The sequence below is a fragment of the Empidonax traillii genome, unplaced genomic scaffold (assembly GCF_003031625.1).
Source record: "Empidonax traillii isolate 1590-97213 ecotype Southwest subspecies unplaced genomic scaffold, ASM303162v1 scaffold187:size1931383, whole genome shotgun sequence".
Taxonomy (NCBI): Eukaryota; Metazoa; Chordata; class Aves; order Passeriformes; family Tyrannidae; genus Empidonax; species Empidonax traillii.
The window spans coordinates 1,578,539-1,601,463 of record NW_020955380.1 but is presented as its reverse complement, the minus strand read 5'-3'; the positions used below and the strand labels follow the sequence as shown (position 1 = coordinate 1,601,463).

At 64.8% G+C, this 22,925-nt stretch overlaps 6 protein-coding genes across 9 annotated transcripts in view; 2 read left to right on the top strand and 4 right to left on the bottom strand.

The window, feature by feature from the left end:
* Positions 1–1,287: 1,287 nt before the first annotated feature.
* INKA1 (inka box actin regulator 1) lies at positions 1,288–2,122 on the top strand (the record flags this gene model as incomplete). Its single annotated transcript, XM_027886410.1, has 1 exon — positions 1,288–2,122. A coding segment is annotated over one exon (756 nt), but the record flags the coding sequence as incomplete, so codon positions are not given.
* On the bottom strand, positions 2,083–9,906 carry UBA7 (ubiquitin like modifier activating enzyme 7). The gene is given in 25 exon segments (XM_027886500.1): positions 2,083–2,351; positions 2,638–2,738; positions 2,817–2,918; positions 4,634–4,825; positions 4,894–4,980; positions 5,067–5,221; positions 5,373–5,559; positions 5,904–5,978; positions 6,091–6,274; positions 6,430–6,494; positions 6,727–6,923; positions 7,001–7,166; positions 7,265–7,420; positions 7,507–7,587; positions 7,668–7,775; positions 7,958–8,116; positions 8,191–8,337; positions 8,454–8,551; positions 8,656–8,797; positions 8,907–8,997; positions 9,180–9,286; positions 9,354–9,488; positions 9,782–9,844; positions 9,846–9,887; positions 9,889–9,906. Coding segments are annotated over 25 exon segments (2,982 nt in total). The 3' UTR covers positions 2,083–2,227.
* An 824-nt stretch (positions 9,907–10,730) lies between these two features.
* TCTA (T cell leukemia translocation altered) lies at positions 10,731–11,660 on the top strand. The gene is made up of 2 exons (XM_027886461.1): positions 10,731–11,071; positions 11,559–11,660. Exons 1-2 carry the CDS (start codon positions 10,734–10,736, stop codon positions 11,599–11,601), a joined length of 381 nt encoding a protein of 126 aa, XP_027742262.1. The 5' UTR covers positions 10,731–10,733; the 3' UTR covers positions 11,602–11,660.
* Positions 11,661–11,709: 49 nt separating this feature from the next.
* AMT (aminomethyltransferase) lies at positions 11,710–13,770 on the bottom strand. The gene is made up of 8 exons (XM_027886460.1): positions 13,489–13,770; positions 13,331–13,411; positions 13,090–13,221; positions 12,865–12,943; positions 12,598–12,743; positions 12,328–12,508; positions 12,054–12,209; positions 11,710–11,944 (listed from the first exon to the last, which is right to left on the bottom strand). The coding sequence occupies exons 1-8, from the start codon at positions 13,738–13,740 to the stop codon at positions 11,766–11,768; spliced, it is 1,206 nt and encodes a 401-aa protein (XP_027742261.1). The 5' UTR covers positions 13,741–13,770; the 3' UTR covers positions 11,710–11,765.
* Positions 13,771–13,921: 151 nt separating this feature from the next.
* Positions 13,922–18,092, bottom strand: NICN1 (nicolin 1). The gene is made up of 6 exons (XM_027886408.1): positions 17,928–18,092; positions 17,052–17,225; positions 16,602–16,715; positions 16,096–16,167; positions 14,441–14,545; positions 13,922–14,295 (listed from the first exon to the last, which is right to left on the bottom strand). The coding sequence occupies exons 1-6, from the start codon at positions 18,090–18,092 to the stop codon at positions 14,254–14,256; spliced, it is 672 nt and encodes a 223-aa protein (XP_027742209.1). The 3' UTR covers positions 13,922–14,253.
* Positions 18,093–19,300: 1,208 nt separating this feature from the next.
* Positions 19,301–22,925, bottom strand: part of DAG1 (dystroglycan 1) — a 48,580-nt gene continuing 44,955 nt past the window's right edge. For all 4 annotated transcript variants that reach the window (XM_027886438.1, XM_027886439.1, XM_027886440.1 and 1 more), the window contains exon 3: positions 19,301–22,191. In XM_027886438.1, coding sequence (XP_027742239.1) covers positions 19,783–22,191 — 2,409 coding nt within the window. In that variant the 3' untranslated portion in view covers positions 19,301–19,782. The remainder of the gene's footprint in view (positions 22,192–22,925) is intronic.

Genomic DNA, 22,925 nt, shown 5'->3' with positions numbered 1-22,925 from the left:
GACATCACACGCGAGGCCAAGGCGGCGAGGGGGACGGGGGTGACTGGTGGGACACGGGTGGCGGTGGGGACACGAAAGTGTCCAGCTGTCAGGGTGCCAGCGGCACCGTCCCCCCGGGGCTGCCACCCTGCCGCCCAACCTGGGCTGCCCCAAGGGACGGCGGTGACAGGGTGGCCCTTTGGCTCCCCTGGGCCTGCCACATGCTTACCCAGCGCCCAACAGCCGGCTACCCCTGTGTTCCCGGCCATCGGCGGGACTGGGCAGCTCGAGGAGGTGGCACGTTGCCAGTAGGGCTGGATGAGAGGGTCCCAGCCTGCGGGGAGGGGGACAGGGACCGGAACGGGGACGTGGACTGGGACAGCCCTGCTAGAGGGTCTGTCAGGGACAGCCAGAGGGGACGGGATTATCCGTCCTGGGAGCGATCCCTCCTGCACACTCAGCTTCCCGCGACTCTAGCGCGGAAAGGAAAGCGGACGTAACACCCTGCTTTTGGGTTCAGACAATAGGAATTCTAGAGTGAGGAGCGGCCCGGCTGCGGGAGCCAGGCGGCCCTTCCAGCGCCCGCCCGGCCACGCTCCGTTCAGCCCTGACTGCCTCGGCCCCCTGTATTCTGCGGTGTTTAGGGGTCTCAGGGCCTGAGCGATGGCCTGGCTGCACCCTGAAGTCACCTGGGGTGTCCCCAGCGGGAGGGCACGGTTTGGGTGGGTGGCCCTGCCAACGCACGGGGAGAATGCCCCACCCCGGCACCCGCGGGTGCCCTGGGGCTGCCGCTGGCCTTGTGCCACCGAGTGGGGTTCTGCCGGAGGGGCGTCCCGGCTGCCTCCCCACCAGGCCGGGGGGACCCCAGGGGCCTGCGGGGGGGAAATGGAGCGCCCGCTCCTACGTGCCGTGGCCCTCTGTCATTTCCCGCAGGCACGGCCGGGGCTGGGTGCCTGCTTGCTCACCCGACATGCCGCTGCACGCCGGCCAGCTCCGCGCAGGAGCCGCAGGAAAGCGGGGCCCGGGGCTGCAGGCAAGACGGGACCTGCACCCGCTCCCCGCACCCTGCTGCGCGCCTATTGCGCCAGCAAAGCCCCCCCGAGGCGGGGTGGGGGGCGCGGGGTGGGATGGGAGGTGGCGAGGCTGGCTGGGGACAGTGGGGACCGCCGTGCTGATTGTGGCCTTTCCCTGCAGTGGTGCCGGCGCGAAGCAGGGGCGGCGCCGCGGGCGCACATGCACAGCACGCGGCAGGCTCCGCACCACCCCGGCGGGGCACCGGGGCCGGCCCCCCGTGCCCCACGCCCCGGCTCGGCGGCGGACTCGGCCTGCAGCCTGGATCCGGGCGGCGAGGAGGAGGACGGGGGGGGCCCGGCCGCCCGCTCCCCCCCGGCCAGCGAGCGCAGCCTGGAGTTCGACTCGGGCTACTCGGAGGCGTCGGGGGGCACGTGGCGGGAGGAGGAGGTGCCCGTGCGGCGCCGGCACCTGCTGCCCTGCCAGCGGGCACACCGGCTCTCCGCCGGCCCCGCTGCCCCACCGCCTGCCCCCGCCCGCCGCGCCCGCCCCAAATCCACCTCGGACGCCTGCCTGGAGCAGTGGCGGGCGCTGGAGCCCGCCGACACGCAGGACTGGACCGTAGCGCTGCTGTCGCAGAGCCGGAACCGGCAGCCCCTTGTGCTGGGTGACAACTGCTTTGCTGACCTGGTGGAGAACTGGATGGACCTGCCCGAAGTGGGCGCCGAGCCGCGGCGCCGAGCCCCCGCCGAGCCCTCCCGCCGGCTGGCCAAGCCCCCCGCCTTCCTGCTCAGCCTCTCGGGCAACGTTCGCCGCAAGCTGGCTAACATGGCCCGGCCCCGGGCAGCTGAGGGTGCCCGGCCGGGGGGCCGCGATGCCACCAAGCGTTTCTCCTGCCCCCTGGGGCTGGGGGGGCAGCCCAAGGGTGCCTGCTTCCACCAGTCCCACAGCAACATCGCCCAGCTGGCCACGGACTTCCACCGCTTCACCGCCCTGATGAACAGCCGTAGCCGCCAGCCCATCATCTGCAACGACGTTATCGGCTACATTTAGCCCCGCTGCTGCCGCCCGCACCCCCTCCCTGTAAATAAACCCCGGTTTTGTACGGTGTGGGCACTGCAGCGTTTATCAAGGGGGGTGCCTGTGCCCCGACCCTGGGCAGGGGCAAGCAGGGAGTTTTCGCAACAACGGTTCCTGCAGCCTTTATTGCGTGGGGCAGGAAGTGCTGGCCCCTTGCTCAGGGTAGGGAGCAGAGGAGAGGGGGACGCTTATCTTCCTCAGCATCCTCTTCCTCACACACATAATGCAGCTCTAGGTCCTGCTGCTGCGGCATCCCGGCGTCCTCCAAGATCTCTGATAACCTGTAGCAGGGAAAGGGGGTTTTGGGGACACTGGCTTGCCCCTCAAGGCTGGCTGGGCGCCTAGGGGTGCCTTGGGCCCCTTAGGGGTGTCAGGCCAGGCTGGTGGGACGCAGGGGCTGTCAGCAAGGGGCCGGGCAGGGGTCCCGCTCCGGGAAGTCCTGCCGGCAGGATGTTTATCCAGCAGCTGGCTGGGAGCTGCACTGCAGCTGGAGCAGCTCAGGCTGGAGGGAGAGGGGGCTGAAAGCCCCTGCTCTGGGCAGGACTGGCCCTGGAGACAGGAACCTACCTCTGTGCCTGTTGCTGGGCCCGTGTCTCTTCACTGTCCCCCTTGTTGTAGAGCACGGTGTTGCCATGCAGGAGCATGGTCACAGTCCAGCCATGTGTCCTCTGCAAGAGGTGGGTGTCAGGATCTGTCCCTGTAACACCCAGGGTGACCTGATTGGGTGCTGCTGGCACTGGGCTCACCTGCAGCCAGTCCAGCACCTCCTGCACCGTCATTGCCTGCCCGTCTGCGCTGACTGCCCTCATCTCCAGCCGGTCCCAGCAGCTCCATTCCCGCCCGCCATACTGTGAGGAGGAACAAGGGATAGCAGCCAGCACTGGCACCCCATATCCTGGCTGCCCAATCCCATGGGGCAGGGACTGGTGTGGCATGAGGGCTGGCAAAAAGACCAGTCAGGGGATGGGGGAGAATGGTTGTCCCTTGTGAGAAATGAAGGCACAGCTGTCTCATGAGCATTGCTGGTGTCCAGGGCCAGCCGGGGACACAAATGTCCCCTCAGCACTGCTGGGGTCCAGGGGCAGTTGGGGCCACAACTGTCCCTCCAGCCCTGCTGGGGTCCACTGCAGGGGTCAGGGTGTGTGTGTGGGGCTGGCACTGCCCCCAGCCCCAGGCCAGGCCAGGCACACAAAGGGCCATTGAAGTGCTGCCCAGCCCCACACAATCACCTCTTCTCAAACCCGCGGCCCCCCGACCCCGGCTCCAGCCCAAGGAGGCCAGCGCGGCGCCAAGCCTGGGGCCAAGTGCCGGATGCGGCCCCGCACCGTCTGGCAGGGCTGCCCGGCCATCTGCCCTCGCCGCAGGCACCGCCAGCCCTGCCCGCCTGGCCCTGCTCGGGAGGGGTGTTCACACCTGGTCACTCTCCCTCCTGCCTTCTGCTGCCTTCTCACCTCCGCCTTCTGCTGCCTGCACTCATCTCACTGGGGTGGGAAGGGCTTAACCCCATCCTCACCGGGGCAGTGACTGCCTGGTGCGGATGGAATGCCACTGCCCATCCCAGCATACTGAAAACACATCCTTCTGGCCCTGAGAAGCACATGCCTCCGGACTGCCCCCAAGGTGGGCTCCCCAGGCCCCTTTGGGGACACAGGTCACACCAAGTGAGCCTGGGGGACATGTGCTCCCACCACAGCCGAGCAGCTGGGTGTGAAATGTCACGCCAGGTGTCCTCACCACGGGACATGAAGGTGCCAGGTGCCGCTGCAGGGACCTGAGGGCATGGCCAGTCCCAGCAACATCCTCCATCCAGGGACAGTGCCAACCCAGGGGCACCGTGGCCAGGATGGCACAGGGCTGGGCAGCCCAGAGGGCACTAGAGGGCTGTGGGGCAGCCGTCAGTCCAAAGTGGTGCTGGAGTAGGCGAGGCAGTGGAGTCGCCTCCCTCCCCCTCTTCCTGCCCCCGGCCCTGGGCCCCCCGGGCCAATCTGGTTCCAATCGGCGCTTCCTGCCGTGCCGGAAGGGCTGCCTCGCACGCCATAAACCCCCAGACAAAGGGGCCTCTATAGCCCAGACGGTCCCAATCTGGGCCTGCCCCCGCCCCCACTCTCCCTCCCTGGCCCCCCACCGTCGGGACCCCCGGCCCCGCTCCCCCCGGGCGGCCCTTCCCGGCCTGGTGCCAGCTGCTTTCTGGCTGCTGCAGCTGGTTTCCATAAGCCAGATGTGCGTGGCTGCAGCAGCCTGGCCGTGGGGCTCACCGTGGGGCCCGCCGTGGGGCAGTGGGGCTGCCTCACCCCACGGGCACCCCAGAGCATCCCACTTGGGCCCTAAGCTGGGGTGGGTGGGACAGTGGCAGCAGCTCAGTGCTGGGGGGCAGCCACGGGAAGGAGCTGTTTCCTCATTGCCTGGCAGCATTCCCGACCCACTGTGGCATCCGGATCCATTGCTGTAGCTCTACAACCAGGGCTGCCCCTTGCTCCTGGCTCCCCCTCACATTGTCCCACTGCACATGCCACCGACCCCAAGGTGTCCCCCACCTGAGCTGCCCCTGGGGAGATGGCCCTACCCGGTAGGTGGTGGGTGGCGGGGGCGGGATGCGGAGCAGCAGGCAGTTGGACAGGGAGATGTTGCTGTTGCGGTAGCAGCTGAGGTCCTGGCACCCCCACACCAGCTTGTAGACCTCCAGGCATGCCAGCCCAGCCACGGCTGCCGTGGTGGTGATGATGGCAGGCACGATCTGCCCGGCGATCCGCTTGCTCTGAGGAGAGGAGGGGTGTCACCAGCTGACCCGCCCAGGACAGGGACCCCACGGGCCACCTCTCTCACCGTCAGCCAGTCGGTGGGGGGGATGCCATAGTTCTCTGCGCGCAGGTTGGATGCTGCTGTGATAAAGTCCACGTGGATATCGTTGTCCTGTGGGGAAGAGTATGGAGACATGAGCATCCCACGGGGACATCAACCCCCCAGGCTGAGCAGGGCCACCTGCCCGGCTCCAGTACCTTCTCGAAGTGGATGGGCTCCATCAGGGGCACTTGTGCCTCCTCACAACCCACCAGCTCCTGTCTCCACTGCGCCAGGTCCTGGATGAGCTCTGTCAGCCCCCTGTGATCTGGGGGCACAGGGACCCTTGGCATGGTACCCCTGCACTGTGGCACTGCAAGGGGCACGGCAAGGTGCCCCCACCTCGGTCCAGGTCCTACTGGGAGCTGGAGCAGGGAGGAGCAGTCGTAGCCTCACCACCACCAGGCTGGACTGAGGGACCTGGACACATGCCCGAGGGGACCAAGGAGCGTGAAGAGCCTCACCTGTGCGCTCCTGTGCCTCCTCCTGCTCCTCTGTGAGGGGTATCTGAAGCGCTTCCTGGGGTGCAGAGGGTGGCAGAACCACATTGCGGAGGATGTCCTGAGCGGCATTCCGGTCCCTGCATGGTGGCACCCTGTGTACTTGGGCAAAGAGGTGGGCAGTGGCCAGGATATAATCCAGGTGAGTGTCCTGCAGGGCAGAACGGGGGCCATGGGACACCTTGCTGGGGTGGTCCCACATGGCCAAAGGCTGCCTGCACTGCCCTGAATTGGTAGAACAGTCTGGCTTTGTCCTAAGGTGGATATGGAGTAGCCTCTCCTCCTCAGGCCATACATCACATGCAGACTGTACCCAGAAGTGCCCTTGCTGATCAGGACAAGGACAGATCCAGCCCAGGACCTGGCAGCCCTGGACAGACTGTGGCAGAGGGAGCATGACCACAGTCCAGCATCCCCATACCCCTGGCACAGGCTCAGCTCTCCCCCAGCCCACACTGTCCCCCTGAGGGACCCCACAGTTCTCCCTGCACTCACATCGTCAGGGTTGAAAGTCAGTGGATGGGGACAACTCTTGTCCCCTGTCCAGAAGGGGACACCTGGGCTGGTTTCCTGGCACAGGGAGAGAAGAGTCAGGCCCAGGGATGTGTGCCCCTGGCTGCAGCAAGGTGGCTGGTGGCTGGAAGAGGTGCAGGGGTGCCAGCCCCATGGGCACTGGGCTCACATGCTCCGGGGGGTAGGTGTGCAGCAGCTGCACGATGGCATCGTGGTAGCGGCTCTGCCAGTGCTGGCGCGCCCAGAGCACGCAGTCCCGCCAGTCCCGCGGCCGCTCCCGCAGCCTGTCCCGCACCTGCTCCAGGACCTTCAGGGCCTTCCCTGCTGGCAGCTGCTCCGGGAAAGCCAGGTCTCTGCAAAACCAGGCACTGCTGATGCTGGCCTGAGAGCAATCCCAGGGGACACCTGGGTGGGATGCAGCAGTCTAGCATCCTCTCCCCAGTCCCAGCAGTGCCCTGGCAGGGCTGGCAGCTCCTCTCCCAGTGTCACTGCCCCCAAGTCCACTCACTCCATGAACCGGTTGACGTGCTCTGCAGGTAGCTGGAAAAGCCCCTCAAACTCATCACGGGCCCACTGTGGAGAGAGAGTGGGTGTTGAGCACTGGGACCCCCCCTCATGGCCCCCAACCCAAGCCCAGCAGGACAAAGAGACTATGGCAGGGCCAGCAGCAGCACTCAGGCTACCAGCAGGAAGCAGCTGGGGCCATATCCTGCCCGTGGCTCACTGCTGGAGGGGAAACAGGGAAGGAAGACAAAGGTCTCGGTACCTCCTTGCTGGATGCTGTGGCCGGGGTGGCTCAGCCTACCTGCAGTGTGTGCTGGATGGTGCGAGGGAAGTACCGCAGGGTGCAGGGCGCGAAGGTGCCATCCCTAGGGGTCCCACCTGGCTCCAGAGGCTTGGTCAGGTGGGGCACCATGGGCAGCACATTTCCTCGAGGCCCCTCCGTGCCCGAGTCCAGCAGCGGTGTGCGACACCGGAGGCAGCAGCTCTCCAAGTAGGCACCTGCAGGGAGCCAGGAAGGCTGGGGAGCCAGGGGGCACATCCAAGGGCTCAGCCCCTTTCCCCTTTCCAGCACTCACGGGCCTCCAGTGTGTCCAGGGCGCTGGTGACACCGTCCAGGCGTTGGAAGAAGTTGTCCCCATAGAGTGGCTCAGTGGCAGGTCCTACCTGGTTCTGCTGAGCTGTCACCCTGACATCGGGGTTCATTCGCTGCACAGCCTTCGCAGCCACCACCGACTTAGGCTCCTGCCAGGGCAGAGAGGGGATGGTCAGCACTTCCCCACCCTACAGCCCCTGGGACAGCCCAGATGCCCTTCAGAGGGAACTGCCTCGTGCCTCCTCACCGATATATCTGCTGAGCGGTAGAGAAACTGCCGGTGGAGGTTGGAGAGGGCAACAGCGTCCATGTCGGTGACGATGAGTTCCCCGTCCGGCCCTGCCGCCAGCCCCATCATGGCAAAGTTTTTCAGCAACTCACAGCCGATTGCGCCAGCTCCCACCTGCCAGGGCAGAGACGCTGCAGCTCCCCACCTGCTGGCTGGATGCTCTGCAGCCTCTCAGCGCCGCGGTCCCTGCCCCGGCTCACCACCAGGTACTTCTGGCGACCCAGTTGCTCCTGGAAGTCGGCCCCGAAGACGGCGATCTGGCCGTCGTAGCGAGAGCCTCTCTGCCGGGATGAGGAGCCGTGTAAGTGCAGTGGCCACGGCACCCCAGGCATCCGGGAGGGGCTGGGCAGGGGGGTCTCACCGGGGCACAGTCCACCTCTGTCAGCTGCGTGGCTCCCGCCAGCGCCAGGCACTCCAGGGCATCGAAGTACAACCACTGGTCCAGGGGCAGGAACTTCCTAGTGATGGCCTGGGGCGAACGGCCCCGTCAGCCGGTGGCCAGCGCGGTGTTCCCCCCTCCCACCTCGCCCCAGCCGTGCTGCCCGTCTCGGCGTCCCCAGGCGGGCATCAAGTGCCCTCTCGTGGCCACCAAACGCCAGTGAACAGCCACGGCCAGCGAGACCCCCGGAGTGGGACGCCCGCCCCCCTCACCTTCAGCACCTCCTGGGCTGCCAGCGCCCCGACCACGGCGGCCACGGGGCACAGGTTCCCCGCGCTCACGCTGGCAAAGGCGCGCACCACGTCCTCATCCAGGGGACCCTGCTGTGTCCCCAGGCTCCGCGCCAGCTCCAGCACTCGCTCGGCATCCTCCTGCGGGCAGAGGGGTGAGGGCAGCCCCCGGCAGAGCGGTGCGGGGGTGGGGCAGGGGCAGGCAGGGGACTCACCAGCACCCGGGGCCGGGGCAGGCAGCCCTGCTCCCTGTGGAATGCGTGAAGGGCCCGGAAGGCAACGTGCAGGCTGCGGCTGCGTGGCAGTTCCTCGGGACTTGCCACCTGGATCTTGGGCTCCTCCAGTGCCTGGCACAGGGGCTCCTGCCGGCACAGTGCCAGGGATTGGGTGAACGCTTCCCCAGGGCCGGGCACGGCACAGCACAGCACAGCGGTACCCCAGCCCAGGCAGCAGCACCCTGGGGCCAAGGGGGACTTACGTAGGAACACTCCTGGGGCCGCCGCACCTCTGAAACCAGGCCCCCGCAGCGGTAGGGTGAGAAGGAGCTGGTGTCACCAATCTCCAGCCTGAAAGCATCTGGGGATGAGATGGGCATGGATGCCATGTCAGGGTCACCACCAAGGGCCCAGTGAGTTCCCCAACCCTGAGCCAGGGCAGCCAGGACCCCCTGGGGGTCTCACCCAGCACATGCACGGGGACAGGCTCCCGGCCGTTCAGCTCTGTCATCCCCTCCACGCCAGAAAATGTCACCAGGTCACCGTCGCAGAACGGGTGGCCATGGCCATCCTCTGTCCCCACACATGTCACCACTCCTGGGTTGCCCTGAGGAGGGGAAGGGACATGAGGGTGGGGAACTGGTCTAGGGTGGCATAGAGCCAGCAGAGGGGCAGCAGCATTTTGGGGGACTCAGCGGGGCTGCCCTCCATTCTACCTGGGAGATGTGCTGCACGGTGGCACACACCGGGTCCCCTTCTGCCGGGTCATCAATGACAAAGTGCTCCCCAAAGTCACAGAACAGCTGCCTGGAGAGGACCAATGGGGCTTTGCTGGAGAAGCTGCCTTGCCAAGCTGCCCCTGCACTGCCAGATCATGCCTGGGCTAGGCAGCCCTGCCAGCAGGATGCTGACTGCAGCACAGGGTTGGGGGCTCTGGGGATAAGGTGACTTGGAGCCAGTGGCAGGGCCCCAGGGCACAGACCCCTTACCCTGCCAGCCCCTTGGCATTGGCCACAATGAAGCAGATGCCCTGAGCGTGGCAGAAGTCCCCAATGCGGAGCTGCTCCTCCAGCGGTGACTCAGTCAGCACCACCACCTGCGCCAGGACTATCAGTGGATGTCACCATCTCAGGGGGACCCAGGGCATGGGGGGACAGGCTCACCTGGAAGGAGGTGAGGAAGGCCTCCAACAGCTCCCCAGTATAAGCCTCCACCACCACACCAGGGTTCAGCTCAGCCAGGACTCGGCAGGATGCCTCAGCACGGTTCTGGCCCACATTGCTCTGCTCCAGGAGGAACTGCAGAGTGGCCATATGGTGGGGCACCCTGTAGTTATGGGGTGCAGCTCACCACAGTGGGGTGCTTCATGGGGCCCTGTCTGTACTGGTGAGGGGGCCTCTGCTAAGGACCCTACCTGTGACAATGAGGGCATCCTGAGCCTTACCAGGACTCCCATCCTGTACTTGTTATTGAGAGTCCCCTCACCCTGTACTCATACCTGCAACAGGGATCCCCCGTCTGCATCTGCACCCATTACTGTGACCTCAATCCACACCTGCACCTGGTACTAGGATCCCCACCAGCTCTGCACCTGTATGTCATTGGGTCTCCATCCAAACCCATGCCCATTACTGGGAACCCTGTCTGTACCCATTGTGGGGATCCCCATCCATACTTGTACCCAGTACTGGGACCCCCACCTGGGTCTGTACCCATAATCAGGATCCCTGTCTATATCCATACATGTTACAGGGACCCTCATCCATACCTGTATCAATTACTAGGACCTCTACCCATACCAGGACACATAGGTGGGACCTCTGTTACCAGGCTCCTCACCCATACCCGTACCTGCTTCCGGTATTCCCCCTCGTATACCTGCTAGGGGACTCTCACCTGTGCCTGTACCTGTCCCAGTGAACTCACACGTGTACCCGTTATCGGGAGCCCCGCCCGGCTCAGCCCGGTCCCGCCGGTACCTGGTGGGAGAGGTCGGCGGCGCAGGCGGCGCCGCGATCGTGCAGGACGACGCGCCCCGTCCCCGACAGCACCAGCGCTGCCGCCACCTGCGCTCCGGTCCCGCGGAGCCCCGACACCAGCACGGCCGCACCGGGCAGCCGCCGTGCACCGCCGCCCAGCACGTACCTGCGGGCAGCGGCGGGGGGGTGTCAGCGGGAGCCGTAAGCGGGGCCTGGGGGCGCCCCGCCCCGCCCCTGCCCCTGCCCCTGTCCCGGTGCCGTGCCGGTGCCATCCCCGCACTCACAGCTGCCGCGAGTACCGCGCCTCCCCGCCGCTTCCCGCCATGGCGGCCCCGCCCCGCCCCGTCGAGCATCATCCCGGAGGCCACGCCCCCTGCCCTGACAAGGGAGAGGCTGTTGAGGCCACGCCCTCTACGATGGTCCCGCCCCTCGAAGCCCCGCCCGCCCTGTTCCCGCGGCCATGGCGGCGGTGGCTCCGCCTCCGAACAGCCCCGCCCCCTCCGTTAGCCCCGCCCTCTCCGTTAGCCCCGCCCCCGGAGCGCCGCCTGCCCCGTTCCCGCGGCCATGGCGGCGGTGGCGGCGGGCTGGCAGCCGCCGTGGCGGGCGCTGGCGGCGCTAGGCCGGGAGCTGGCGGCCGAGTGGGCGGCGCAGGACGTGCGGGCCGCGCTGTGCCAGCTGCTGCTGCTCTGGCTGGGCCTCAGCCTGCTGGGCGTCCGCCTGGCCTGGCGCGCCTACGGCGGGGCGGTGGCCGCGCTCTGCTACCGCACCGGCCCCTCCGCCCGTCGCTCTCCTGGCACCGGCACCGCCTCCGGGCCCGCGCCCGCCCGGCCCCGCGCACACTCGCTGTCCCCCGCCGGCCCGGCCGGACGGAACGGCGCCGCCGAGCGGCACTGCCCGCCCCGGTGAGTCCCGACCGCTACCGGGCCCGAAACCGCTCACCCACCGCGGCCCCGGTCCGGCCCCCTCCACGCTGCGAGCCCCGCCGCGCCCGGCCAGCGCCCTCTGAGCAACGCCCTGTGCCCCCCAATGAACGCTTGCTCTCCCGACTGCACCCTTTCACCAGTACAGCCCAGTGAGAGCCCCCCTGCCCAGCACGGCCCGGCTCAGTGCCCCCCAGTCAACACCTTCCCAAGCTGTACCTCCAGATCAGTGCCCCCACCCAGCTCTGCCCCTAGACCAGTGTTCCCCAGTGAGAGCCCTCCCCAGCTGTGCCCCTAGGCAGACCAGTGCTCCCCAGTGAGCATCCCCCCAGCTGCACCCCAGACCAGTAAGCCTCCGTGCCTTCCCAGCACTGCCTGCCCTACACAGACAGGCAGGTGCCTGCCCCAGTGCTGGGGTACCATTCTAGGGTGCTTCCCCCGCCCCTCTCACGCTGCCCCTGTCTTGCAGGGATGGCCCAGCAGCGGAGCCCACGAAGACGCACCGGGAGTGAGGAGTGCCAGGACCACCAGCTGGGCACTGCCCACACCATTAAAGTGCTGTGCCCACCCACTGCCCCTTGCTTTGGCACCACCACTGTCACTGTAGAGGATGCCAGGAGAATGGGACAGGGCATTTATTGGGGCTGGGGCACCGTGCCCATGGTGGGCACTGGCCTCACTTGACCATGTAGTACTGGGTGGGCACAAAGGGCATCTTGGTGACGAGGGCTGGGTGCTGCTTCTTCCGCACCTCAACGGTGAGCTGGGTGCCCGCCCGGCTGTGCACTGCCTCCACGTAGCCCATGGCGATGTTCTTGCCCAGGGAGGGCGAGGGGCAGCCACTGGTCACTGTGCCTGGGACGTGAGGACAGGGGGAGTTGCGCCGGGTCTGGCAGCACCACCCTCCCCTGCCATGGCCACAGTTTGGGGCTGTGCCCACCCCAGCCCCACTGCCCCCACCTACCCACAGGCCTGCCCTCAGGGCCCAGGATGGCCATGTGGGGCCGGATGGGGGGTCCCACCGATGTCAGCCCCACGCGCTTGCGCCTCGGCTTCTCCTTCGCTTGTGCCATGATGACGGCAGCACCAGGGAAGTCCATGGCTGCACGCCGGCGCTTCCCTGTGGGGCAGAGATGGGTGAGGGTTGGTGATGCCTGCCTGGTCCCCTTGTACTCCCATTGGGAACACCTTGCCATTCTGCCCAACCAGAGGAGGAGGTGTATGTGGTCCCAACCTACCTAAGGTCCACATCAGCCCAGCCTCAGCAGGGGTGACGGTCTCATCGATATCATTGCCATAGAGGCAGAGCCCGGCCTCCAGGCGCAGGCTGTCCCTGGCTGCCAGCCCTGCCAGCCACACGTTGGGGACATCCAGCAGCCGCTCGGCCAGCTCCACTGCCTGTCCTGCGGGCACCGAGATCTGCAGGGGCACACGGGCAGGGTCAGTGGGGCATGACCTTCCCCTCCCTCAGTACCGTGGTAGGGGTGCTGGCACAGATCCTAGGGTACCTCCACGCCATCCTCGCCGGTGTAGCCGCAGCGCGTGATCCGGCAGCCTGGCACGCCAAAGACAGTCGTGGAGATGCTATTCATGAAGGAGAGCTTGGCCAGGTCATCTGACAGCCCCGCCTGTAGCACCCGCGCCATGGAGGGACCTGGGGAGGGTGGTGGCTGGGAGACGGCAGTGCCCGGGGAAGGGGGGGAATGTGGGGAGGGCACTGACATCCATTGGGCAAGGACCCAGAGGAGGGCAGGCCCATGTGGGGCCCCTGCTACCTTGCAGAGCCAGCAGCGCGTTGTCTGACACCTCCAGGTGGACATCACTGCCAGTGGCCTGCAGCTCCTCTGCTCTCTCCTGCCAAGGTGACAGTGGGCTGCTAGCACGGGGGCCAGCCAGGCCACGGCCACCTCACCCTGCACAGCCAGGCTGTCACCAAAAGGTGCCCAGACTCATTCCCATCATGTGTCCCCACTGCCCGTGGGGCTCGGGCAGCCCCGTACCCTGAAGATGGCCAAGTCCTTGTCAGCACAGCCGGCATTGGACACCACATACAGGTGATCTTCCGACGTGTTGGTGACTATGAGGTCGTCCGTGATGCCGCCCTTCTCGTTGGTGAGCAGCGTCAGCGTGCCCTGCGGGATGCGGCCCTTGGGAGTATGGGCAGGCTGCGTGGTCCCTCCCAGGGCATCCCGGGGACCTCTGACCCCAGTGGATGCCCAGTGCCCTCCCGGTGCCCCGTACCTGTCCGGGCTTCAGCTCGGCGATGTCCCCCACCACCAGGCTCTCCATGAACCTGACGCGGTCCCGGCCGTACACCCGGGTCTGGAAGGGGCCGTGGGGGGTGTGAAGCGGTGCGGGAACCACCCCCTGTCCCAGCCCCCCCACTCCGCCCCCGCTACCTGCAGCATGTGGGTAACATCGAAGAGGGAGCAGTGCCGGCGGGTGTGCAGGTGTGACTGGAGGTGGCCCTGCTCGTACTGCAGCGGGAGGCTCCAGCCGGCGAACGGCACCATCCGCCCGCCGCGGGCCCGGTGCAAGGCATCCAGCGGCGTCTGCTTCAGCCCCTCCGCTCCGCTCCCCCCGGCCCCTCTCCGCGGCGCCGAGCCCGAGGGCCGGCGGGGCAGCGCGGCGCGGCAGCCCGCCCGCAGCATCTTCCTCTTCCTCCTCCCTCCCGGCACGGCTCGGACCGGCCCCGGGGCGCTTGGGACATGGAGTCCGCCCGGCCCCGGCCCTGGCCCCCGCCCCCGGCCCGGCCCGCCCCCGGCACCGCCTCCCCGGGGCCGCCGGGCACGGCCACCCCCATCCCCCAGAGACAGGCGGGCACAGGCAGGGCCAACGTAGCAGCTTTTAGTGGTGACCGAGATGCCACCCAGCACCCCCGCACCCCTCGGTCCCCCCGCACCCCCTTGCAGCGCGGGGTGGGGTCCGGGCTCTGCCCGTGGGATATTCCCGGGAGAGGCTCACAGGGGGCTCTGGAGTGGTAGCGCTGCTCCTCACTGGCAGACAGCGCAGGGGGAGTCGGGGAATGGTCACAGGGAGGGCTTGGGACCCCCCTGGGGCCGCGGGGTCGATGGCCAAGGCGGGAACACAGGAGTCCACTTGGGCCCCGGGAGCACGGATGGGGCACTTCCCTCCAGCCGGCACCAGCACCGGCACCGGCGGGATCAGGTGTAGGAAAGCAGGTTGACATCGTAGCAGCCATCCACCTGGGAAAAAGAGGGGCTCGTTGTCTGCACAGCACAGTCACTGCTGGGACACCCCAACCCCATCCGACTGGGAGCAGCCCCTCCAGGAGGGCTCCCTGGCCATGCAGCAAGGCCGGGGTCCCCGTGAGCAGGGTGGGGGACTCACGTCAAAGCGCCCGATGCGGGCGGCTGCCTGGCGAGCCCGGATCACCTCTGTCAGCACCCACATTTGCTGGACCTCTGTTGACACCTTCTCTGGGTCGGGGAGCTCCTGGAAAGAAGTGGTCACAATGCTGTGGAGAGGGGATGGCCTGGATGGGCTGGGTCACCCTAGGTTTGGGCAGTGGTGTGGCTGTATGGCTGTGCTCCCCAGGGAGCTGGGCACTATAGTCCATGCTCCCGACCTGCCGGTGGTTTCCCAATATGGGGTGAGCAGGGCTCCCCTCTCTAGGAAAACAAGCAGCTGGGGAAGTGGGTGACCCTGATCCCTGGTGCTGTGGTGCTGACACAGCCCACCTGCTGGCAGGTGGCCAGGATGAGGACAGAAAGCCAATCATTGGCTAATGATTAAAAACCTAATCACACAGTCCAGTTTCCCAACATCCTCCCTGTGCAGTGCAGAAACCTGGCCCCAGGTGCTGGTTCACCCTGGGGACCTTCAGCCATGTGGGACTGGCAGGCTCAGCAGCAGCTCCCCCGGCTGGGGCACAGCTCTGTGGCACCAGGCTGATGGATGCCTTGTGGTGATGCTGGGAATAGCTAAGCCCAAAGCAATCCCTGGCATCTCCCCTGCACTTTCCTTGCCAGGGGTAACATGTTCCAAGCAATTTGGGGTGCTCTCCCCAAACTGTCACACAGCTGGGTAGGGACCAGGGCTCCCAGACCTGCTGGGGCCAGCAGCAGCCTCACTGCTGGTGCAGTATGAGCACCATAGCATCGAAGCCAGGTGGCAGAACTGCCCTGGCTGGTCTCGGTGCTGTGCCACCCTCCAGCAGGTAGCACCTCCAGCTGATTCAGCACGTTCCCATGGGCGAGCCAGCCCCTATCTCAGCCCTGCTCTGCCTGGACTTTGCCCACTGAAGGTCACAGGCCAGGCAGATGTGGTTGGCAAGCTATAAACACGTGCCGTGGCTGTGACCTCCCTCTGCCCCCGTTCTGTCCCCACTGGGACACGTGCTCCTCAGGGCATACCCTCTGCAAAGCACCGGGGACCAGCCAGGCCGCCCTGTCCCCACACATCCCACCCACTACTGAGCGATGCTGTGCACCCACGGCTGTCACAAGGACATCCCTGTCCCCATTCATCCCACCTGCTGGCTGAGCCATGCTGTGCACCCACTGGTCCCACAGAGATGTTTCTGTCCTTGTCCCCACACTTCCCACCTGCTGGGTGAGCAATACTGAGCACCCACCAGTCCTTGGGGAGCTCCTGTCCCCATCCTCCCGTGTCCCACCAGAGTGATGCTGCACACCCAGGGAGAGTGATGCTCTCACAGGGATGTCCCTGTCCCCATCCCCACATGCCCCACCTGCCGGCTGAGCCACTACTCCCTTGGGGACATTCCTGTCCCCAGAACTAGAGGGCAGGCACTTAATCATCACCTCAAATCACACATCATCCCCATGGAGATATTTTTCTTCTGAACACTGCAAACTGCTTCCAGCACAAGCTGGGTTATTTCAGGGCTCCACAGCTATTCCAGGTGGGAGCCTGGAGCTGACAGGGCAGGGATGGGGCTGGCAGCCCCCTGAGGGATGCTCCCAGTCTGCACCCCACACAGGTCTCTCCTTCCCCCGCGTACTTCAGCAGGGATCACTCACCCCGTGCAGGCTGGCTGGCTGCTCCGGAGGGGTCAGCTGGGAGAGCCAGGAGGGGAAATCCTTCTGGGGGCTCTGAAACAGATCCCGAGGGTCACACAAAGGTATCCTCAATCCCACCTTCATCCCTCACACCGTGCAGTGTGCTGGGGTTTGGAGCCCACCCGTAGTGATATCGCTATGGATGTAGTGTCGCTTTTCCATCACCAAAGGGAATTCTGTGTTTGGAACACCGGAGTGGATGTTTGCAGCCTGTAACTTGTTGCAGCAGCCTCCAGCTCCATCCTGCTGCTCAAACATCCACCTCTGACAGGGAAGTGATGGGGTTGGCTGGAGCAGTACCTTCCCCAGCACCCTTGGAGAACAAGGGGACCCAAGTGCCCCAGTGAAGAATGAGGACTTGGACCCACACTCCTGTGTGTGCTCCCTGGAGCTGTGGGGAGCAATGCCAGACTTGTCCTGGCCCCCTGCCCACGCCTGGCAGTGGGACAGCACCAGCACCTGCTCACCTTCTGTCCAGGGGGAAAAATCTGCAGCTCCTCGATGGTGAAGTGGAGCCAGACCGGGGAGGGCTGTCGCAGGATGAACCGCATGGCTGTCACCTGGTCCACATCACACAGCATCTGTGGGACAAGGCCCAGTATCACCACAGGGGCTAGTGCTGATCAGGGGCAGCTTTTGGGGTATCCGCCAAGAAAACCTCAAACCCTCCCCAGACAGAAGGAGGCCGAGGGAAGCATCACCCTGTAGTGGCTGTCTGGGCTGAGTGGGCACAGGGACCCCTCTCTGCTGAGTGGGGCTGGCAGGGGCAGGATGGCACCGCAGGATCTGCCACCCTTCTGTGGCCGTGGTGGTTGGTGGGGCATCAGCACCAGGCCTGCAGGACCTGGGGCGTGGGTGAAGAGGGGTGATCCTCAGAGGGGAGGGTGATGCCAAGGGCACAGTTGGTCCAGGCTGACCTGCTGCCGGCGGAGGCAGAAGTAGTCCTGGGAGCCTTCCTCGGTGTGTGGGCAGGGCATCAGGCACAGGTCCCGCAGGCATGTCACCCAGCGCCGGGACCCACCGGGGCCGGGCCGCTGCACCCGCACGCTCAGGAATGCCGTGTAGAAGTTCCTGAAGACGATCTCCTGCACCTGCGGGACCGGCGGCCTCAGCCCCGCACCGGCACACCCATACCAGGACGGGCACTCTTCCCATTCCGGGACCAGGACCGGCATACCCTCACCACTGACCCGGGCACCGGCAACCCCCCTGCCCCCCCATACCAGCACTGCCACACCCCATACTTCACCTGCACTGACACCACCCCCACACCGGCACCAGCAGCTCTCTATACCGGGACCGGCGTCCCCCCCCCATATCGGCACTGGCACATCCTCGTTTTGCCACCCGCACCAGCATGTCCCCCACTCCTGGGACGGGCACCGCTACCACTCCCCGCCATACCGGGATCCAGAACACGCCCAGCATCCCGCCCACCATCGGTGCGGGTGGTACCGCAGCACGGGCATCCCCCCGGCCCCGGGACCGCCCCTGGCATCCCCCTGGCCCCGGGACGGCCCCTGGCATCCCCCCCACACCGTCCCCGGCATCCCCCCCCTTCCTCCGCCACCGCTGCCGCCCCTGGCATCCCCTATCCCGCCCCGAGACCACCACCACACCCGACCCCCGGACTCCATCGCCCTTGTACCACTCCCAGCATCGCCCCTGCCGCCCCCCGGGTCTACTCCGGTACCCGCCACCCCGGTAACGCCCCCGGCATCCCCGCTGTCATCCCCCGGTACCAGCCCGGTGCCTCCCCCGCCGGTAACCGCCGCGGGCGCGGCCGCACTCACGTCGGCGGCAGCGCCGTGGGGGAAGCGGAGGTCGATGACGGCGACGCCGGGCCGTGCGGGCTCGGCCCCCCCGGCCAGCTGCAGCGGGGTGGCGGGGCGGGGGGCGCAGGGCAGCGGGGAGAGGCCCGGCCCGGCGGGCGGACCCGGCCCCGCCGCTCCCGACATGGCGGCGCCGCTCCGGGGCGGGGCCGGGCCGGGCCGTCACGGCGCGCGGGCACCGGCAGGGGGCGCCCCCGCCCCGCCGCTGTCCCGGGGCGGGGGGCGGTGCCGGGGCCGCGCTCACTCCGGGCATCCCCTCCCGCCCCGGGACCACCCCCCGCATCTCCCCCGGACCGGTACCGGCACCGGCATCCCCGTGCGGGTTGGTTTGTCACCCCCGCGGCGCCGAGACCAGAGGAGGGGAGTGAGCACCCCCCGGTCCCCTCCCAGGGCCACCCCGGCGCACGGGCAGCGCCGCCCCGGAGGGAGGAAGGGAGGGAGAGAGGGAGGCGGCGGGTCCGGCCCTGGTGTGCGGGGTCACTTGGGGCGCACACGGCCAAATCCCGGCTGGGGATGCCGGGGCGCGGAGCTGAGGGGATGGGGAAGTACCGGTACCGTGGCGGGTCCCCCAGGGGCCGGCCCGAGGGGGCTGAGCCCGTACAAACTGCTGGCAGCCGCACACCTGTTTGTAAGTCTTTTTTTCTTTAATAAAACAATCGGAGGCTGTATCAAAAATTTAGTAAAAAATTAGATTTGCGAGTGCACTGATTTCTTTTTTTTTCTTTTACTATTAACTATTTCTGGCGCTTTAATTTTTTTTCCTTTTTTTTTTTTTTTTTTTTAAATTTTTTTAAACTTTTTAATTTTTTTCCAACAGTGTCCGGGCCAGAGTGCTGGCATGGGGCCAGCGAGGCCGTTCCTGCACCGCTCCCAAGGAGCAGCCGGGATGGAGAACACACCCCACTGTCGCCAAAACCACTTCAAGGATGGGGTTTTACTTAAAAAAGAACTCCCCCCAACCCTAGGATTCGCTGGGAAGCAGAGAAGTTGTGGTGGCACAGGGCTCTGCTCACCCTCCCGTGAGCATCCCCAGCACAGCGCTGCACCCGGTGCTCAGCCACGGGCACCCCAAGCCAGGGTGACCCAACTGATGACTATTTTATGATCCGTGAGAAAAATAGGATTTCTTTGATTAAAAATAAAATAAAAATGATAAAAGAATCAATTCCTGAACCAAGAAGCTGGTCTCCCGAAGAGGAGGAAGAGGAGGCTTGCTGTTCTCAAGAGCCCTCCCCTAAACCAGTGCTGAGCTTGCCTGCAGCACAGCACTGCTCTCCCCCTCCCCAAAATCTACACCTCCCAGTTTAGGTAAACAGCAGATTAAATGTAAAAACTTAAACCATCAACTTCAGAAAGTCCCTTGAATTTAATTATTTTTAGGCTACCTTTCATGTTACGTCCTGTAGCTAGACACACGTGAATAGAAAAAACAGTACAGTTAGTGTTAAAGGCAAACAGCGGAGACCCAGAGTGCTACCCCAGTGCTGCCTGCTCCTCCCGACCCGGCCCGACCCATCCCGACCCCCCTCCCTGCCCGCCGCCCCGGCCCCGGCCGAAGCCCAGCCACCGGGAAGGCGTCATTTGAGCCGAGAATATTTTTTCTATGAATAAAATAAAACCAAAGCTTGTTAGGCAAAAATAAAACAAGTGTCCCCCCGAGTCCCGCGAGCGCTCCGGTGCGGCGGGCGCAGCCAGGGAGAGCCTGCTGGGGAGCGGGCTGGGGTTTTGTGTTCCCGGCTGGCGAGGGGGCTGCCGGCCCACAGACAGCACCGGTGTGGAGCTGGAGGCCCCTTCTCCCCCGAGGGCCTCCCGTTCGTTAAGGGGGGACGTAGGGTGGTGGGGACCTGTACGGGGTCATGTTCTTCGGGCGGGAGCCTTTCCCCTCCATGGGAGCGGTGAAGGGCGGGGGAGGCTGGTAGGGTGGCGCGTTGGGGTCCTCGTCCCGCAGCGGCGTGTACTCCCCGATGGTGTCCTGGTTGAGCGGCGTGGTCTCCGGCATGCTCTGGTTGGGGTACTCTGGCGGGGGTAGCGGGGCTTTCTCCTCCTGGAGGATGAGGGGCATGCTGGAGGACGGTGGAGGCTTGGAGTCGTCCAGCTCGTCAGCGAAGATGATGGGCACGCCTTTCTTTATGAAGGTGGCCTGGTCTTCGATGGTCAGCTTCCCTTTCCTCTTCTTGCGGTAGCAGATCATGGCGATGATGCCGGCCACGAGGAGGATGGCGGCCACCACCACGGCAGGGATGACGGTGTGCAGGTACACATCGTCCTCGCTGCTCTTCTCGGGGTCTTTGCCTGCCACCACTGTTGGCGTCGCCTCCGAGATCACCCTGCCGTCCTTGGTCACGGGGACAAACTGGATGTTCCTGCAGCTGCCAGAGCCGACCACTGACACGTTCAGGGGCTTGAACTCGGGCTGCAGGACGTTGGAGAAAGCTGGGCTCGGCCTGCCAGAGTCATCCGCAATTTTTTTGCTCAAAGTCCGGATCTGCTCCCGAGGGCAGGGCTCCAGGGGCAGCGTGTTGTTAGTCCACTCCACCACAATGGAGCCTTTGGCAATGTCCTGCACCGTAATGGTGCTGCTGTTCCTGTCACCGAATGCCAGAGCCAGCTTCTTCACCAGCATGATCTTCTTATGAATGTCATTCACCACCGCATTGTGGTCCCCATCCAGCCTGGCCTTGAACTTCACCGGAGACTTGTCCCCGTGCGGGCGTTTGTGGACATGGATTTCGAAAGCATCCACGGCGAAAAGCCCACCCTTGTCAGTGGCGTACATGAAGTACTCGTGCTTCCCGATGTGCTTGCGGTCCGGCATGCCGTACATGAGCTGGCTGGTGCTGTTGAACTGCACCCACGAGTTCTCCTCGATCATCTGCTGCTCCTTCAGCTTCAAGGTCAGCTGCAGCTTGTCAGTGGTGGTGTCCTCCTTGTCGTAGAAGGTATCTGACGGGATCTTAACCTCGAAGTAAGTTCCCTCCCACGCGTCGACCCTGTCGATGTGGTTCGTCAGCTTGGGTGGCTCGTTTGGCTCCCAGGGCCGGGGGAGCCCGCTCGCTGTGGTGCGCACGCGAGACGGTGGGGAGGCTGTTGTCAGCTTGGAGATGGGGGATCTGGTTGTGCCAGGAGGCTTTGTTGGACGGGGAGTTTTGGGCCTTCGAGTAGGCCTTCGTGTTATCGCCGTGGAGGAATCCGTCGTGGACGGCGTGCCCGGCTTCAGAGTGGAGACTCTTGGCTTCTTGGTGGTAGTTGAGGGTGGCGTGATCACCGCCGTGGGCTCTACATACCCGGGCATTGTGGGGCGAATCGGGACGGAGGCCGTGCCCGTGCCTTCTGCTACCCTGGTTGGCTGGATCGGTCCCAGCGTGGGTGTCTGAACGATGGGGCCCCTGGTTCTGATGGTGACCGTGGGTTTCCTCGGCAGGGGAATGGGCTCCCGGACTGGGGGTGCTGTCGTCTCCGTGGGAGGCGCGATGGCGGGCGACGTCGGGGTTGGGACGATCCTGGTGGGTGGTTCTTGTGCGGCAGTGGTGGGCGGCCCGATGGCAGTCAAAGGCGTAGGGGTGGCATTGATCTGCCGCCGCATCCTCTTTGGGAGGTGAGGTTTCTTGTTAGCAATGTGCCAGCCAACAACAGGGTACCCAAGGCGGGCAGACATGGTTCCTTCCTTAGCTGGAGCCTCCACCTTGCTGATGTTGGGGACACTGTTTTGGCTCAGAGAACATCCCAGTTTCCATGAGAGTAAGGCCCCGTTTTCCACCACCTTCTTTGCATTTCCCGGTCCAGCCATGAAGGCCGACATGTCAAAGAGTCTGTTATTTACAACAGGAACCAACTTCATGTTATGAAGTTCCACCTCTGAGAAGCTTCTCATTCTGTTTAAGAGTTCAATCCTCTGCTTTGGTGTCATTTTTGTCAAGTCGGCATCCAAAATGACAGTCAGGATGGTGACCGGCTCTTCCGAGCCGCACACGAACGGCGCTGCGTCACCCGTGTCTTGGACGGCCACTCGCACCGACTGAGGCTCGTTGTGGTCTTCTTGGTGCACCTCAATGGAGAAGACATTTGTGGTCTGTGGCACGTAGCTCCCGTTTGGGAAGTGCTGCAGCGTGGTCACCGAGATGTAGTGGACACCCTTGTCCGTGTCAAGGGGCAGCCCTTCCAGGGACCTGCTCTCTGCGTTCCAGTGCAACCAAGAAGGCAGGGAGTCCTTCCCAGCTTCGGAGATCTACCAAACAAAAAAAGAGATGTTTTTAGAAGTACAGCATTAGGATAGGTTCTAGCAGCAATAATACTTAAAATAAAGGATTAAAGAAGTGTAACAACTGGAGAAGAAGCACCCTGGCCAGAGTATGGTGGTCCACGCTGCCTTCTCCGCACGGTGGCAAGGATGAGCTCTGCAGGGTGCACTGGTCTCAAAGGCTTAAGGAGCCATGGAAGGTCATAAAGTTCCACAAGGACCCTTTGCCTTATTGTGCAACTACCACACAAGTGGTTCATTTTCTCCAAGGGTAGACGGGGAGTTTACGTCATGGGGACAGTTACAAACAGAGGGTGAAGTTATGCCATACAGCTGAGATGATCCAACAATGCCCTCTTCCCACTCCTTCCTCTCCCAGCCCTGCCATCTTCCTCCTTTCCTCACTCCATTACACCCTGCAAGCCCATTGCTGCAGCAGCTCAGCAGAACATATGTTTTCTTCGCTAACTTTCAGCTTCTTCCTGCTGTCCCCAGCAGCCAGGCTGAACTGGAGGGGCTGGAGGCTGGCAAACTGTGGCTCAGCCCCGCTTTAGTCTCAGGCTCAGTTTTAAATGAAGGATTTCACTTTCATATAACCTCCTCCTGCAAGGGAAGGTTTTGTGTCAGAGCACAGGCACCTCAGAACTTCAACGCACTATATACTACCTCTTTTAGGTCAATGGCAACACTTGGCTTTTTTTTTTAACTCTCCCCTGCCCCAG

Bases quoted from the DNA above. Each gene is read 5' to 3' on its own strand.
- AMT (XM_027886460.1), bottom strand. From the start codon at position 13,740: ATGCTGCGGGCGGGCTGCCGCGCCGCGCTGCCCCGCCGGCCCTCGGGC. The intron at 13,412-13,488 runs GTAGCGGGGGCG...GGCCCCTTCCAG, and splicing joins ATGTTACCCACATGCTGCAG to ACCCGGGTGTACGGCCGGGA. The intron at 12,944-13,089 runs GTACGGGGCTGC...TCACCTTGGCAG, and splicing joins AGGACTTGGCCATCTTCAGG to GAGAGAGCAGAGGAGCTGCA.
- TCTA (XM_027886461.1), top strand. From the start codon at position 10,734: ATGGCGGCGGTGGCGGCGGGCTGGCAGCCGCCGTGGCGGGCGCTGGCG. The intron at 11,072-11,558 runs GTGAGTCCCGAC...CCTGTCTTGCAG, and splicing joins GAGCGGCACTGCCCGCCCCG to GGATGGCCCAGCAGCGGAGC.
- NICN1 (XM_027886408.1), bottom strand. From the start codon at position 18,092: ATGTCGGGAGCGGCGGGGCCGGGTCCGCCCGCCGGGCCGGGCCTCTCC. The intron at 17,226-17,927 runs GTGAGTGCGGCC...CCGGTCCCGCAG, and splicing joins CCCACGGCGCTGCCGCCGAC to GTGCAGGAGATCGTCTTCAG. The intron at 16,168-16,601 runs GTGAGCAGGTGC...GATCTGTTTCAG, and splicing joins TTTTTCCCCCTGGACAGAAG to AGCCCCCAGAAGGATTTCCC.